Here is a 17,268-nt window from a genome sequence, read left to right as displayed (position 1 = left end):
ATTCAAAATTGTCTCCCCCCTTCCCTTTTGTTGTCCCGCCTCTTGGAGATGGCAAATAATTTGAAATGGATTATACATGTATTATCATGTAAAATAAACATCCATATTGGTCATTATTATAAGAGAACACTCATATAAAACCAGAGCCACAAGATAAAACTATTCCTAAACATAATGTGAAAATAAGTATGCTTTGATTTGCAACTGATTCCCATATTTCTTTCTCTAGAGGTGGAAAATAATCTTAGTCAAAAGTCTTTCAAACCTGTCCCAGATTGCTGCCTTTCTGAGAATAGTTTAGTCTTTCACAGTTGATCATTTTAGAATATTTCTGTTACCGTGTACAATATTCTCCCTGTGCTGCTGATTTTACTCTACATCTGTTCATAAAGATCTTCCCTGCTTTTTCTGAAATTATCCTGCTTATCATTTTTATAACACAAAAATACTCTTATCACCAGCATGTACCTCAATTCATTCAATCCACAATTGATAAATATATATATATATATACATATATATATATATATATATCCCCTCAATTTCCAATTCTTTTCCACCACATAAAGAGCTGCTATAAATATTTTTTGACAAGTAGATTCTTTACCCATTTTAATTATCTCTTTTGGATAGAGACCTAGTAGTGGTACTACAGGATGAAAGACTATGCACAATTTTTTAGCTCTTTGGGCATAGTTCCAAATTGCCCTCTAGAATGGTGGGCTCAGTTCACAAACTCCAACAACAATGCATTAGTTTCCCAATTTTGTCATAGGCTCCCCAAAATTTATCACTTTCCTTTATTGTCACATGGACCAATTTGATATGTGTGAGGTGGTACCTTAGGATTGTTTTAATTTGCATTTCTCAAATCTAGAGTAATTTAGAATATTTTTCCAGATGATTATTGATAACTTTGATTTCTTCACCTGAAAATTGCTTATCCATATCCTTTGACCATTTGCCAAATTGGAGAATAACTTGTTTTCTTATAAATTTGAGAAATGAGACCTTTATCACAGAAAATTATTATTTAAAAAATTCCCCAGTTTGTTGTTCCCCTTTACTCTTGGTTCCATTGGTTTTGTTTGTACAAAAGCTTTTTAATTCAATTCAAAATTATTCACTTTACATCCTATAATACTCTCCATTTCTTGTTTGGTCATAAATTCTTCCCTTCTCCACAGGTCTGGAAAGTAAACTATTCTATGTTCCCCTAATTTCCTTATGGTATCACTCATCATATCTAAATCACATACCCATTTTGACCTTACCTTGGTACAGGATGTGAGATACTGGTCAATACCTAGATCCTACCATGAACTTTGATTTTTAAGATATCATTTTTTTAGTTAGAGGTAGAAAAAATTTTCAATTTTTCATATTAATTTTATTTTAAAATATTTTCCCTGTTGACCATATTTGATTTTCTTTCCTTTCCCTCTTCCCTCCCCCATCCCAGATCCAATAAGCACTTCTACTAGGTTATATAGATGTTACCACTGATAACACTTTCATATTATTCATTTTTGCAATAGAGTAATCTTTTCAAATACAAACCCCCAATCATATATCTATATAAACAAATAATTGGTCATTCATTTTTCTTCTGTGTTTCTATTCCAACAGTTCTTTCTCTTGATGTGGAGGGCATCAGGATTGTCTTGTATTAGCAAAGTCCATTACATTGGATTGTTCCATAATATTTCACTTTCTGTGTATAATGTTCCCTTGGTTCAGCTCATTTCACTCTGCATCAGCTCCTGGAAATCTTCCAGTTGATATAGAAATCCTCCAGTTCATCATTCCTTACAGCACAGTAGTATTCCATCATCATAATATACCACAATTTGTTCAGCCATTCCTCAATTGCGGGACACCCCCTACATTTTCCAATTTTTTCCAACCACAAAGAATATAACTATGAATACTTTTGTACAAGCACTTTTCATTATTATCTCTTTAGGGTACCAACCTAGTAGTGGTATTTCTGGATTATAGGATATGCATTCTTTTAAAGCTTCTTTGTGCATAGTTCCAAATTGCCTTCCAGAATGGTTGATCAATTCACAACTCCACCAGCAAGGGCATTCCTATCCCGATTTTGCCACATTCCCTCCAACACTTATTATTTTCCTTTACTGTCAGATTGGCCAGTCTGTTAGGTATGATGTGGTACCTCAGTGTTGTTTTGATTTGCATTTCTCGAATTATGAGGGATTTAGAACACTTTTTCATGTACTTATTGATAGTTTTGATTTCTTTATCAGAAATCTGTCTATTCATGTCCTTTGACCCTTTGTCAATTGAGGAATGGCTTGATTTTTTGAAAAATTGTCTTAGTTCCTCATAAATTTAAGAATTAGACCTTTGTAAGAGAATTTTGTTATAAAATTACCCCCAATTTATAGCTTCCCATCTAATTTTGGTTGAATTGATTTTGTTTGTATAAAAGCTTTTTAAATTCAAGTAATCAAAATTATTCTTTTTACATTTGGTAATGTCCTCTATCTTTTGCTTGGTCTTAAATTACTTCCTTTCCCATAGATCTGACAGGTATACTATTCTATGTTCACCTAATTTACTTATAATTTCCTTCTTTATATTAAGTTTTTTGCCCATTTTGAAATTATCTTGGAATAGGGTGTGTGATATTGATCTAAACCTAACCTCTCCCATACTGTTTTCCCAGCAGTTTTGTCAAATAGTGCATTCTTGTCTCAAACGCTGGGATCTTTGGGTTTTTCAAACACTTTCCTCCTTTGGTCATTTGCCCCCCCCCCCCAGTCTATTCCATTGATCCCCTTTCTATCTCTTAGGCAGTACCATATTTGATGATCACCACTTTATAGTGCAGTTTAAAATCTGATACTGCTAGGGTCTCCATTCTTCACATTTTTTAAAAATAGTTCCCTTGATACTCTTGATCTTTTGTTCTTCCAAATGAACTTTGTTATAATTTTTTCTAATTCTATAAAAAGGTTTTTTTGGTAGTTTGATAGGAATGGCACTGCATAAGTAAATTAGTTTTGGTGGGACTGTCATTTTTATTATATTAGCTCATCCTACCCATTACCAATTAATGTTTTTCCAGTTGTTTAGATCTAGTTTTAGTTATGTCTAAAGTGTTTTGTAGTAGTTTTGTTTATATAATTCTTGAGTTTATCTTGGCAGATAGATCCCCAAGTATGTCATTACCTAGAGTAATTTTAAATAGAATTTCTCTTTCTAATTCTTGGTGCTGATTTTTATTGGATATAAAAAGAAATGCTGATTATGTGGTTTTATTTTGTATCCAGCAACATTGCTAAAATTATTAATTATTTCTACTAACTTTTTAGTTGATTTTCTTGGGTTCTCCAAATATACTATCATATCATATTCAAAGAGTGATAGTTAATTTCCTCACTGTCTACTTTAATCCCTTTGATTTATTTTTCTAATTGATGCAGCTAGCATTTCTAGGACACTATTAAATATTAGTGGTGATAATGGGCATCCTTGCTTCACTCCTAAACTTCTTGGGAAGGTTCCTAACATCCCCATTGCAGATGATACTTATTAATGGTTATAAACATATACTGTTTATTATTTTGAGGAATGGCCCTTGGCCCTTCTATTCCTATATTTTCTAGTGTTTTAATATGAATGGGTATTGTATTTTGTCAAAGGCTTTGTCTGCATCTACTAATATATGATTTGATTTTTGTTAGCTTGGTTATTGTTGTAGTCAATTATGTGGATGTTTTTCCTAATGGTAAACCTGGCCTTGCATTACAGGTATAAATCCCACTTGGTCATAGTGGATAATCCTTGTGATGACTTCCTGTAGTCTTTTTGCTAATATTTTATTTAAGATTTTTGCATCAATATTAAGGAGATTGCTCTATAGTTTTCTTTCTCTGTTTTTTTCTTCCTATTTCTTAGGAATCCGTACAATATTCATGTCATGAAATAAATTTGTAAGACTCCTTTGCTTATTTTCTCAAATAGTATGTGTAGTATTAGGATTAATTGTTCTTTATTTAAATGTCTTATAAAATTCACTTGTGAATTCACATAACCCTGGGGATTTTTTCTTAGGGAGTTTCTTGATTGCTTAATCAATTTCTTTTTCTGAGATGGGATTATTTCCACTTTTGTCAATCAAGGCATTTTATATTTTGTATAAATATTCATTTATTTCCCCTAGATTATTATATTTATTGACATAAAATTGGGCATAGTGACTCTTAATAATTGTCTTAATTTCTTCTTTATTAGAAGAGAGATGACCCTTTTCATTTTTGATAATATTAATTTGATTCTTTTCCTTTTAAAAAAATTTGATTCACCAGTACTTTATCTATTTTATTTGTTTTTCAAGTACCAGCTCCTGGTCTTATTGAATAGTTTAATAGTTCTTTAACTTTCAATTTTATTAATTTCTCCTTTCATTTTTAGGATTTCCAATTTAGTTTTCATCTAGGGATTTTTAATTTGTTCTTTTTCTAATGTTTTATGTTGCAAGCCCAAGTGGTTGATCTCCTCCCTATTTTGTTGATCAAGGCACTGAGAGATATGAATTGTCTAGAGTACTGCTTCACATATATCCCATAGATTTTTATATGTTGTCTCCTCATTGTGATTCTCTTCATTGAAGTTTGTGGTTGTTTCTGTGATTTTTTTTCTTGACCTACCCATTTTGAAGAATTAGATTATTTTGGTTCCAATTACTTTTAAATTTGCCTTTCCATGGACTCTCAGTAATTATAATTCTTGTGGCATTTTGATCTAGAAAAGTTGCATTTATCATTTCTGCTTTTCTTCATTTATTTGCAATGTTTCTATACACTAGGACATGGTCAATCTTTGTATATATGTACCATGCATGACTGAGAGAAGGTATATTCCTTTTTATCCCTGTTCCATTTTCTACAGATATCTATTATCTCTCATTTTCCTAACACTTCATTCACTTCATTTCTTTCTTATTCATTTTTGGTTCTATTTATCTGGTTCTGATAGGGGAAATTTGAGGGTTTCCCATTAATATGTTCCTACTATCCATTCCCCCTTAAATTCCTTTAATTTCTTCTTTAGAAACCTAGATGCTATGCCATTTTGTGCATAAATGATTAGTAATGACATTCAGTGTTTATAATACCTTTAAGCAAAATGTAATTTCCTTCATAATCTCTTTTGATCAGACCAATTTCTACTTTAGCTTTGTCTGTTATCATGATTAATACACCAACTTTTTCACTTTAGATGATACATAATAAATTCTCCTCCAGACTTTTACCTTTAATCTGTGTGTGTCACCCTGCCTAAACTGTGTTTCTTATAAACAACATAACGTAAGGATTTTTTTAATCCTCTCTGCTATTTACTTCTGTTTCATGACTGAATTCATCCCATTCACATTCCGCATTATGATTACTAATTGTGAATTGCCCACAATCTTATTTTCCCCTTTAGATACTGCTCTATTCCTTTTCACTCTGATCTTCCTCACTATTATTTTGCTTTTCATCACCTCCCTTTCCTCTTCCTCTAATATCTCCCCCTTCCCTTGTCTTATTCTCCTCCTACTTCTCTGTAGGGTAAAATAGAATTCTACTCCACACTGAGTATATTTGTTTTTAACTCTCTGATTCACTTACAATGAGAGTAAAGTTTAAGCTTTGCCCATCATCACCCTTATCCTCCCCTCCTATAACAATTTTTCACAATTCTTTATGTTATATAATTTACCCCATTCTCTCTCTCCCTTCCCTTTTCTCTCAGTGCAATCATCTCTTTCATCACCTGATTTTTGTACATATCATATCATATGCATACATATCATACATACATATAATTTCATATCATCACACTTACATACACATCATATGATCATAATCAGCTTCCTTTCCCACCCTCTTTCTAAGTAAATTCCTTCCATATTCTCTACTAGTAAGAGTAAATTTTTGAAAATTACAGATATTCTCTTTCCATGTAGACATAAAAACATTTTTATCTTGATGAGACCCTTCAATTTTCTCTTTCTTTGGCCTATTTGGGCTTCCTTTATGTCTCATTTTTGGTCTTAAACTTTTTGTTAAGGTATGACTTATTCCTCAGGAATGCTTAGAAACATTTTATGTTATTGAATGTCTATTTTTTATCCTGAAAGAATATACTCAGTTTTGCTGGATAGGTGACTCTGGGTTGTAAATCCAGATCCTTTGCATTTCTGAATATTCTATTCCATACCTCTTGATCCTGTAATGTAGAAGCTGCTAGATCCTGTGTGATCCTGACTGTAGTTCCATGATATTTGAATTGTTTCTTTATGGCTGTTTGCCATATTTTCTCTTTATCTTGCTAGCTCTTGAATTTAGCTATTACATTCCTGGAAGTTATCATTTGAGAATTTCTTCCTGGAGATGATCTATGAATTGTTCCCATTGCAATTTTATTTTTTGAGGATATCTGGGCAATTTTCTTTGATAATTTCTTGTAGTGTGATGTCCAAGGTTTTTTCTGGTTCATGGCTTCCAGGTGTTTGATTAATTCTCAAATTGTCTCTCCTAGACCTATTTTTCTAAGTCATTTGATTTTTCAATAAGAAGCTTCGTGTTTTCCTGGGTTTTTTTTAATCCTTTGATTCTGCTTTATTGTTTCTTGATTTCTCATGAAATCATTCATTTCTAGTTGCTGAATTCTAATTTTTAACACCTGATTTTTCTCCAGCACTTTTTTTGGCTCTCCTTTTTTAATTTCTTCTTGCATTGCTTTCATTTCTCTTTACCACTTTTCCTTTGCCTTTTTAAATTGTTTTTTTTTAAGTCTTTTTTGAGCTCTTCCAGAATCTGTGTTCAATCTATATTTTTCTTTTGAATTTTGGGTATGTTTGCTTTGCTTTCCCTGTCCCCTACTGTGTCTGTACCTTGTTCTTCTTCTCCATAAAAACTCTTTAGAGTTAGGTGCTTTTTTGTTGGTTTGCTCATTTTTCCTACCTAATAAGTAGGCTTTGCTTTTTGGGAAGTTGGGGTGCCCTCTTAAACTTCAGTCCTTCCTTGATGATATTCTTAGCTTATTTTGTAGGTTTTGGCCAGTTTCATTTCTTGGAAGATGATGTGATGGCTCAAGTGCTGAGAGCTCTGAGAGCCCCCTCACACTGCTCATTCAATTGACCCTTGAGATGCTGATGGGTTAAAGATTTGCCTCAGGCTTAGGTATAAGCTTTTGCAGGCTGATCAAATTCTAGCTCTAGGCTTAGGCTCAAATTTTTGGTCTCATTTTGTACTTGATCCAATCAGGCACATCCTTGATTGCCCTGTCTTGGAGCTTTGCCCTGAGCTTTTTAGGCAAAAAGATCCAGGCACCTTCTTAGTACTATCAGCCACCCCAAAACTGTGAACTATGTCCTAATCCCAAGCCCATACTTGGACTCCTGGCTTAACTCTGGGTCAACACAGATCAGCCCATTTCAGCCCATATTTCCCTGGGATGAGGCTCCAGACTAATTAGGTTTGAAATTTCAAGGTTTATGAGTTGCTAGAACCACTATTTGTCCCAGGCAGGATCTCAGGGTTTGAATGTTGGCTTGATCCTTAGGTTCTGAATCTGGGACAAGAGATGTGAGGTGGAGATGTGTAGCTTGCCTCTAACTTGCTCTTCACTCCTTGCTATAATCTTGCCAAATGTTGTCTCCTCTCATGCCAGTGCTCCAAATATTCTCTGCCTACCTTTGGTGTTTTTCTTTTCTTGAAAATTACTTGGTTCTGTCTCCTTTCTGGTTCTCTGAATGCTGTGTTCATTCTGTGGTAATATTTTGATATCAGTTGGAGATGATTCCATTTTGAATTGGAACTTCTCTGCTCTACTCTGCTATCTTGGCCCCACCCATATAGAAACAATTTTTGACAATTATTTTCTGATGTTTTAGCATTCAGATTTTCTCTCTCTTCCTTTCCCCCACCTCCAGGAGGCACTAAATAGTGTGATATACATTCTACCACTGTTTTCATGTAATACATATTTCCATATTGCTCATGCTATAACAGAAGAAACTCATCAGATAAACAATAAAAAAAAGACTTGAAGGAAATAAAGATGGCATTCTTTGCTCTGCAGTCAGACTCCAAATGTTTCTTTTTTGGCTGTGAACATCATTTTTCATCAAGGGCTCCTAATGCCTTTTAGAAAGAGTGGCCCTAGAATGTTTTCCCCAAACTCTTCATTGACAATTTGACAGTCCCTGTTTCCTTGTTCCATTTCAACTGATGAGGTACTAACTTTGTATTAGACACTGATCCAGAAAAGAGGATTACGGTACAGTATCTAGGTAGTATGGTGGCTAAAAGAGTTACAATAAAATATGGTCCAGCACCAATTTAATCTTCTTAGTAACTGGGTGGAATGTGGATGGGAAGGGGTAGAGAGCCTGGAAGCTAGCAGATCAGTTAGGTTGTAACAAGAGTCCAGTCAACAGTTGGTGTTGGGGGTTGAATTAGAGTGGTAGACATATAAAGTGGGGAGAAGGGGACTGATGAGAGAGAGGATGTGAGTATAGAATCATTGAGTCTTGGCAAGTGATTAAAGGAGAGGAGGGAGGAAAGAGGAAGAAGAGTTAAGGATGATGGGAAAAGTTTGGGTCCAGGATACTGAAAGGATAGTATTTACTTCTTTAAGATGTGAGCCCAGAAATCAGATGTAAGGATTTTTTCATTTATAGCAAGTGGGAGACCAAGACGGGAACGTTTTACTATGAACTTCACCATAAACAATATGCTGTACACAGAAGATATGGAACACCCATACTCGGAGAAATTCAGCTCCACAGAGAGAATCCTCCAGCACCTAGTGAGTCTCTCTTTATCTAACCTGAAGGTGCCTTTCTCAGCCCTCAGGGCCGCGGATCCTGCTCTGTTCTATGCATTTATTTACTCACCCATTTCCCTCTTCTGTCTTCCAGCTAAGAGGCTTGTTCAAGAACAGTAGCCTGGCTTCTAGTTATATTGGATGTACGCTGACCTCACTAAGGTGAGAGCCCTGGGAAAGACTGGCCCACAAAGGTCCAAGGAACCTGCTTATCTCCACTGGGGCTGGCTTGGGTCTGCCTTTTTGTTTACTTCCTTTTCATCTCCTAAACTGGAAGGAATACAGCCATCCCTATGCCTGGCTATCTTGAAAGGAAAGGGGAAGGGGACGAACATCTACCATGTGTCAGGCATTTTGCTAAGAACTTTACAAACATGATCTCATTTGATTCTAACAACCCTGTGGAACAGATCATATCCTTTTATCATCAGAGGAACACACTCATTTTACAAATGAGGAAAATGAGTCAAACAGAACTTAAGTGACTGACCCAGAACCCATTCTTGAGGTAACTGTACCTTGTCTAAAGCATCATTCTCAGGAGTTTCAGGCCTCCCTATCAATATATCTTCCCCCAGGCCTATGAAGGAAGGGGAAGCCACTGGAGTGGATGTTGTGTGCGCCCATTATAAAGGTTTCACCAGCCCTGTCCTGGACCCAGTGAAGGTTTACTGGGAGCTGAGCAACCAGACCTATGGCATCACCAGGCTGGGCCCCTACACCTTGGACAGGGACAGCCTCTTCCTCAATGGTGAGCAGCCTCGTTTTGGACATGCATTTCCTTTTCCCTGGCTCCTTTCCTTCTCAAGAAATGGTCTATCTGCCACATTCACACTTTCCCTGATGTAGAAATTCATAACCTGGGTTCCAGGAACTCACTAAATAATCACCTTATGTCTTAGAACCAATATCAAGTATCCATTTTAAGGCAGAAGAGCAGTAAGGGCTAGACAATTGGGGTTAAGTGATTTGCTTAAGGTCACACAGCTGGGAAGTATCTGAGACCAAGTTTGAACCTAAGAACTCCCATCTCCCATTTCTATCCATTGCAACTTATACCTGCCCCTACATGAACTTATTTTAAAACAATTAGATCATTTAAATATATAATCAGTTTACTTTGTATCATTTTTGTTTTATATACTTGGGATGTGATTCTGAGAAGGGATCCATAGGCTTTGCCAGACTTACCAAGGAGTGTGACACAAAATAGGATAAGGACAATCACCCTTCTACAGAGTCAATTTAATTTCTGTAGTTTCTCCTCTTCCTGTCAATTCAATTACTTGAAATGTAGGAAAAGACTAAGCTAGAATAGGGTGACCATGAAATGAGACCTGGTGCTGTGACTCTAGGCACCATCCACTCCTAATGCTCCCCAAAATTCTCATTAATTGCTTCTCCTCTCTCTCTCTCTCTCTCACTCTCTCTCTCTCTCTCTCTCACTCTCTCTCTCTCTCTCTCTCTCTCTCTCTCTCTCTCTCTCTCTCTCTCTCTCTCTCTCTCTCACTCTCTCTCTTTTTCTCTCCACAGGTTATAATGATAAAGAGATTTCAAGCATAAGTAGTAAGTATTCAGTTTTTTTATCTCTCCCTAAATAGAAGGAACCTGATCACCCATTTAATGTTGGACTTTGGGGTGGGAGGGAAAATGGACAGTGGAGTGTAAGTAGCATCAGGGAAGAAAGTCTCTCCCTTCCCCCTATCTTTATGGCTCAAGCCTGAGAATCAAAACCAGGCTAAGAAGCAAAAGATATTTCTACAAAATCCCAGAGAACCTTGAAGTCTTCCTTACCCTTCAATTTCCTTCATGGTGGATGTTTAATACTTAATGATTACTTCAATAACCATATTTTCTCTACTCACATCTCTTGCTCCATGATTATTCTCCAAACTAAAAGTAGGAACCAACTGGGTCTCTACTTATTTTCCTCAAATGTTTCTTTCCTTAAGATGAGAGCACTGAAGAGGTAGAGAGAGGAAAGGTACAGGAGAGGGAGAAGTCTCCTTAATGTTATAGCAGGAAGGCCAGGCAGGCTGTTGTTGAGAGTGTCTTCTTGAGATAAAGTATCTAAAAACCACCTCTGAGTGTTCTCTTTCCACCATAGTATGGGGTAATTGCCTCTTTCTTGCATATTTCTACAAAGTCAGAATACAGAAAGATAATCCTACTTGTGTTCCCCAAATTTGACATTCTATCTTCTACCTTGGTGTCTTTGAATAGGGTTTCCACAATTCCTGAAAAACATTCTTACTTCCCCCTCTTCCTCTATCTTGTAGAATCCTCAGCTTCCTTCAAGGCCATTCATATGGCACCTCTTACAGGGAGCTTTTCTTGGTCCGTCTTAGATGTTTGAAAAGGCATGTATATACTTTTCCACTTAAGTACTATGTCCTCTCATAGAATGTAAGATCCTTGAGGGCAAGACCTCATTTTCATTTCTTTTATTTTTTGTATGCTGAGAGCCCACTACACTGTCTAGCAGAGATCAAATAGCTACTAAATATTTGTCGAATGAAACTAGAATTTTTCAAGTTCTTCAAAGTCTGTCAGAAGGACTGTATCCCATGTTATCCCAGCCTGGAGCAATGGCAGATTTAACAATTACCTTAGTATTCATTGGCTTTTTCTTGATTTATGAGTGTCCTGGAACCTGAAGCCTATGTTTCCAGCCATGCCTTCGGTACTCAAAATGTTCTGCTGGGAGACCCATGAAATTAGCAGATTGACCCAGGGCTGCTCTGACCTTTCTTTCATCAATCAATCAATCAACTAACATTAATTAAACACCTACTATATGCCACAACTGGTGTGAACTGTGCCTTGCAAGCGTTTCTAGAATTATTTCTGACATTAATGGTGATAATAGAAGTCCTTATTTCAGCCCTAATTTCATTGGACAGACCTTTAAAATTTCTCCACTATATATATTGTTGACTCTTGATCTTATCTAAATACTCTTTACCAAATCAAGGAAATGTCTATTCATCCTTATGATGTTAAATGGTTTTTTAAACATATGCTATTTTCTGTGAAAGTCTTTACTGCATATATTGTTATAAAAAGATTTTTATTATTTTTATTATTAACTTGGTGAGTTTTCCTGATACTGAACCAAGTTCCCATTCCTGGAATCCATACAATCCAGTGACAACAAAATCTTTTAAACATGTGACTGAAATATTTTTGCTAATGCTTTATTCAATATTTTTGCATCATGATTCATTAGGGTGGTCTTTAATTTTCTTTTGTTCCCTTTGTCTTTCCCTGTTATATATATCAAGACTATGTAATAACAATAATTTTAATAGAATTACTTATTTTTATAATAGTTTATGGGATATTGAGATTGATTTTTCTTTGAATATTTGATAGAATTCACTTATAATTTTATCTCTAGAAATAATTCAAAATTGTTGAGAAAATAGCAAGAATGGCTTCACAGAGGAGATGGCATTAAAACTGAGATTTTAAAAATGGGTTGAACTTCATCATTTCATAGAGGAGGATAGAAATGAGTCATTATATGAATGGAAAATAGTGTGAATAAAGACACAGAGACAGGAAAATTCTGGATGGTCACGAAGTGTGAAGAGGAATCCAGTTGTCCAAAAGTATATGGAAGGGAGTTATATGAGATAAGGTAGATTAGACCCAGACTTTCTGAACTTTAGTACAATGTCTTAATAAATGTGTATTGAACTGCATTGAATTACATAGGACCTCGAATGCTAAACCCACTTTCTTTGTATTTAATTTGCATACAATATGCATTAAACTTCATTAAGCCTTGAAAAAATTAGGGTTTGGAAGGATTCTTTTCTGCCCCATGAAAATTTAACAACTTTATAACTGTTTAACCCCTTCCAATTTCCTGTTGCTTGAGAAAGGGGAGGGGGGAAAGGAATATGTTGGTGATTAAATAAGGAATAATTGGTGGAACTTATTATTTCTCATAATTGGAGTTTTCTTAAAGAAGAATATGCAAATATAAAGGAAGGAATTGGAGGAGCAGGCATCACATTAAAGTCACTCTTATCTGAATGGGCAAAGGAGGGTTCAATACATAGTCCCATATATAACTTCCTTTGCACCTCCTGCACAGAATTATACAATTGCATCCAATTCAACATAGAAATAGAGGGAGATAGACAGAAAAAGAGATAAACAGGCTTAAAAGTGAGAGAATGGGGGAGGGTCTAATTGAAGAGAGAAATCACATGTAAAACAAAACTTCTTCCTTAGAAAGATATATCAATTAAGAGTAAAGTGGAATGATTCCTCATTCCTGAAGCATAGGAGGCAAGGATGACCCCTTTCATTGTGAGGCTAATGGAAAATGGACCATAGTCCTAAACATGCTGTAATTCAATTATCCACCCTTCTGATCACAGGTTCTAGTGCAGAAAGCAAGGGCAAGATAATGACCACAGCTGGAGAACCAGAGACCATAATGACTACAACTTCCAGCCCTGCAGTAAGAACACACTCTGTTCTGGCAACAACAGCCTCAACCACTGCCTCTGATATTGACTTGGAAAAAATCACTGTGCCTGCTTCCTCTGCCTTGCCAGAGACCATGGTAGCACCAGCTGCCTGGTCTGGAGTGGAGATGAGCCCATCTGAAACTACGCTCATTGCCGAAATCTCTACCCCACCTGGGGCTGGGACAGGAGGAGGGAGCCCCATAGGTGTCCCTTCACACCCTGCTACCCCTGACACCACAGCATCGACCACAGCCTTCCGCTGGACCAATGTGCCCCCAGCAGGGTCTACAAGCACTTCAGCCACAAGTCTTTCCAGTGTCAGTAGAGAAGATCCAAAGCCAATGACCTCTCTGGACACATCTGCTTCAGAGACCACAGCCATGGCTACTGCAATGGAAGGGCCGGCCCTGACTGAGTCCACAGCCACGATGGACATCAGCAGAGGAGCTGAGGCTGTGGTTCTGTCCACAAGTGATTTGCCCACCAGCTCAGCTGTCCCTCTCATTCCCACAGATAAAGTATCAACCCAGACCACCATGACCACTATTGCAGACACTGGTAAGAACAGTTCCTTCATTATCTTCCCTGCTGGAACACAGGGTTGTATTTTAGTGAAATACAGGCAGGAAACAGTCACCACAGTTATGGTGTCTGAGTCTGACATGTCCAAGGAGGAGGTCAACCTTGTCCTTTATCCCTTAATGACTCATGAAGGGTGTGTGATGCAGTAGTAAGAGCAGGCATTCATGTCAGAGGACCTGGGTTCAAAGCTTAGATCTGATATTTTCTACCCATATGGGGAAGATGGATCAGGAAAGACAGATCATAAGGATGGAGCTTTTAAGGGATGGAGAAGATAAGCCTTTGTTTGGAATTGTGACTACACACCCATTGGGCAGTTGTGGACAAAACACCTCCTGGAACTTTGTAGATAGGATTGAGAACATGCCCAGGGCTAGAGTTATCAACTCATTCATACCTGCCCTGGGCAGATGAATAATAGCTAACACATAGCGTGCCTAGTATATAGCTGACACATATAAGGCCTACAAGATTAGTAGGGTAGTACTAAGGGAGACCCATTTGGAGGTCCTACCAAGAAGACTCAGAAGGTGTTCAAGCCAGGATTCAAATTGTAGGTGTTCTGACTCTTATCTAAAGTTCTTTCTTCTAGACCACAGTGAATACTCTTTAATCAAACATGGTGGGGGAAGAGGAAGCTCTATGCCAGTGGAATGGTGGGCTCAATAATGGGCCCAGAGTTGCAAAGTAGTAGATGACCCAAGCTTTTATGATGTCTGCCCTGTGCAAGACCCTGGGGCTGAGGATGCAAAAATGAACAGCTCCCCTGAGGATGCAAAAATGAACAGCTCCCCCAGAGGTCAGGATGGAGTTCCCTCCCCCTCTGATCAGGTGATCCAAGCAGAGCATGTGACAAACACACCACCTCTATATCTCATAGACTGTACCCTTTCCTGTAGTATTCATGTAAGCATGTGGTCAATAGTTTTCATTCACAGTTGGTTATTTTTCTTTCTGTCCCCCCATTTTCTTTAGCACCATCTCTGACTCCATCACCTTCCTCTAGCACTGCAGGTAAGAATTCCTCTGTGCCTTTGATACCTTTCTCTGCACAGCCTTGAGAATAGGAGTTTCAGAGTGAGGAGTGAGGTTCCCAATGCTATGAACTTTCATATTATCAATCATAGACATAAAGTTGGAAGGAACCTTAGAAGTATCCAGAAGTATATATATGGCCTCTCATTTTACATATGTGGAAACTGAGACCCAGAGATGTAAAATGATTGGCTAACGTTGATTGGATGAGACTAGAATTGACCCTGAAAGGTCACCTAGCTTAACCCTTTCGTTTCCAAATGTGAAAACTGAGACCCAGAGAAGTTAATTAAGATACCCTAGGTCACAAATATAGAATCAGAAAAATCAGTGATATTTGAATTCAGGACCTCTGATTACAAAGTCATCATTCTTTCCACTCTATTATGTTGTACTGAAGGTCCAAGAGAGATTTCAGCCCCAGCATCTCATATTGAAACTCTTTATACTTTGGGGAAGGTTCCTTCTATGTACTCTCCAAGGGCAGAGAATTTGTTTGTTTTTATTTATATCCTTCCTATTTAGGACAGGGCTGGGCACATAATAAACAATTAAATCAATGGTGATTGATTGATTGCTTTGATCCAATGGGTACACTAGTGGGGTCCAGTTTACTAGGAAAATTTGTCTTCAAATCCTCTCTCTTATACCTACCCAACTGCAGCCTATGGAAAAGGGAAGGGGAAGGGAATAAGCATTTATGTAGCACCTATTATGTGCCAGGCATTAGCATTATGACTAAACATTTTTTAAGAAATATTATCTAATTTGATCCACATAACAACCCTATATTTAGGCCCATTTTTCAGGTGAGGAAACAGAGACAAGCAATGACTGAGTGACTTTCCCATGGTAATACAGGTAGTAAGGTCTGAGGTTAGATTTGAACTGGGGTCTTCCTGACTCCAGGCTCATGTAATGGAGGGAGAGAAATGGAGTCCTCCACCACTGAGTTCAGGACCAAAATGTGATAGAGAAGGAATGGAGAGAGGATAGATTGGTTTCTCTCTCTCTTTCCCTGGTAAATCGCACACTGGTTGCTTTCAGAATCACAGATTACTGTTCCCTCAAAGATTTGATTGAAGCAAAGTATAGGACAGATAGCTTCTACCTCTCTGAGAAGAGAAGTGGAACTTTTCTCCCCCCAAACTCTCAGTCTCCCTTATTGGATACTATGAAGCAGGCACTTGATCTTATAAATAGTTATGTGGGGCAAGTGAGTTGTGGGATAAGGTAATGGGAAAGTGGGAAATAGGAAGTCCCTAAAAATAACTCCTCCCAAGTCCTGCAGGGTTAGGCTCTGCCTGCCTTACCCTCTGGGGTCAAATTGTGAGAGTTGTCCTGACTCCTCGCTGTCATAGCTATGATATCAAATTCAAGGACTGTTTAGAGGGATTGAGAGGAAATTTTGTGGTGAATAGCTTCCTGGCAAAGTCCTATTCACCCTGGTTTGTCTTCACTGAATGTGCGGGGTCAGGCTTCACAGGAGGATGTTCCAGGCTCAGAGGTTCGTTTAGATCCACCTCTCTGGTGGGCTTCCCAAAGAGAAGTGAGTTCAGCTCTTTGGATCTTCTCAGTTCCTCTTCCTTCTCCAGAATTCTCTCTCCTTCCTGCCCTTCCCCACTCAAGTTGATCTTCCAGTATGATGGTCTGCTTCCTCTCTTACATTGTAAAAAATAGACTCGAATACAGGACTACAATCCCCACGAGCCTTTGCTCCACTTCCCCAGAATGCCTTATAATCTCACCTGGGCCAAGATTGAGAAGGTATTTAAGCTGATTCAAAGGCTTTTGAGGGGTCTCTCTCTTGGCTCTCTTTTGGACTTCCGTTTTGGAGCAGATGCGTCTCTTCTGTGATGTGAGCTTATTTTGTCTAGGCCTCTGGCCTAGGCACATGTTTCTTATTTGTATATTCTTTAATCTTCAACCTCTAATAAACCTCTAAAAAATATAATACTCCTTGCAGAGAGAAACTAATTTCTACCTGCCTCAGATGCCTCAGTCTCCCCATTCCCCTAAATTTTAACTGTTACAACATTCAGCACTCTCTCCACTTTGCCACATAGTTACTTCTATCATCTGAGCCACAGAGGTCCTAGTGTCAAGGGTCAAGAAGGGAGACAGAGCCAAAGGTTCTGCTCTTGAGCAATGAACTTTGGGTAAGGTGAATGACACAAATGGGCAAGTCACTTTATCTCTGTGAGCCTTGACTTCCTCATATGCAAAAGAGGATACTAATAGCTATAGGACCTTCCGTTCAAGGTAAGTTTCTATGATCTTCTTCCTCACTTTGGCATAATAATTCACTTGGACC

General features: G+C 37.6%; 1 protein-coding gene across 2 annotated transcripts in view; it reads left to right on the top strand.

Moving 5' to 3' along the window:
* Positions 1-17,268, top strand: part of LOC103093249 (mucin-16-like) — a 165,882-nt gene that overhangs the window by 65,524 nt on the left and 83,090 nt on the right. For both annotated transcript variants that reach the window (XM_056820567.1, XM_056820566.1), the window contains exons 25-30: positions 8,705-8,832; positions 8,945-9,012; positions 9,429-9,601; positions 10,384-10,416; positions 13,245-13,895; positions 14,895-14,933. In XM_056820567.1, the coding sequence (XP_056676545.1) occupies positions 8,705-8,832; positions 8,945-9,012; positions 9,429-9,601; positions 10,384-10,416; positions 13,245-13,895; positions 14,895-14,933 (1,092 nt within the window). The remainder of the gene's footprint in view (positions 1-8,704; positions 8,833-8,944; positions 9,013-9,428; positions 9,602-10,383; positions 10,417-13,244; positions 13,896-14,894; positions 14,934-17,268) is intronic.

Source organism: Monodelphis domestica, chromosome 3 (genome assembly GCF_027887165.1).
Source record: "Monodelphis domestica isolate mMonDom1 chromosome 3, mMonDom1.pri, whole genome shotgun sequence".
NCBI classification, from domain to species: Eukaryota; Metazoa; Chordata; class Mammalia; order Didelphimorphia; family Didelphidae; genus Monodelphis; species Monodelphis domestica.
Note: the sequence above shows the minus strand (reverse complement) of the source record. Positions and strands in the feature narration are given on the sequence as shown.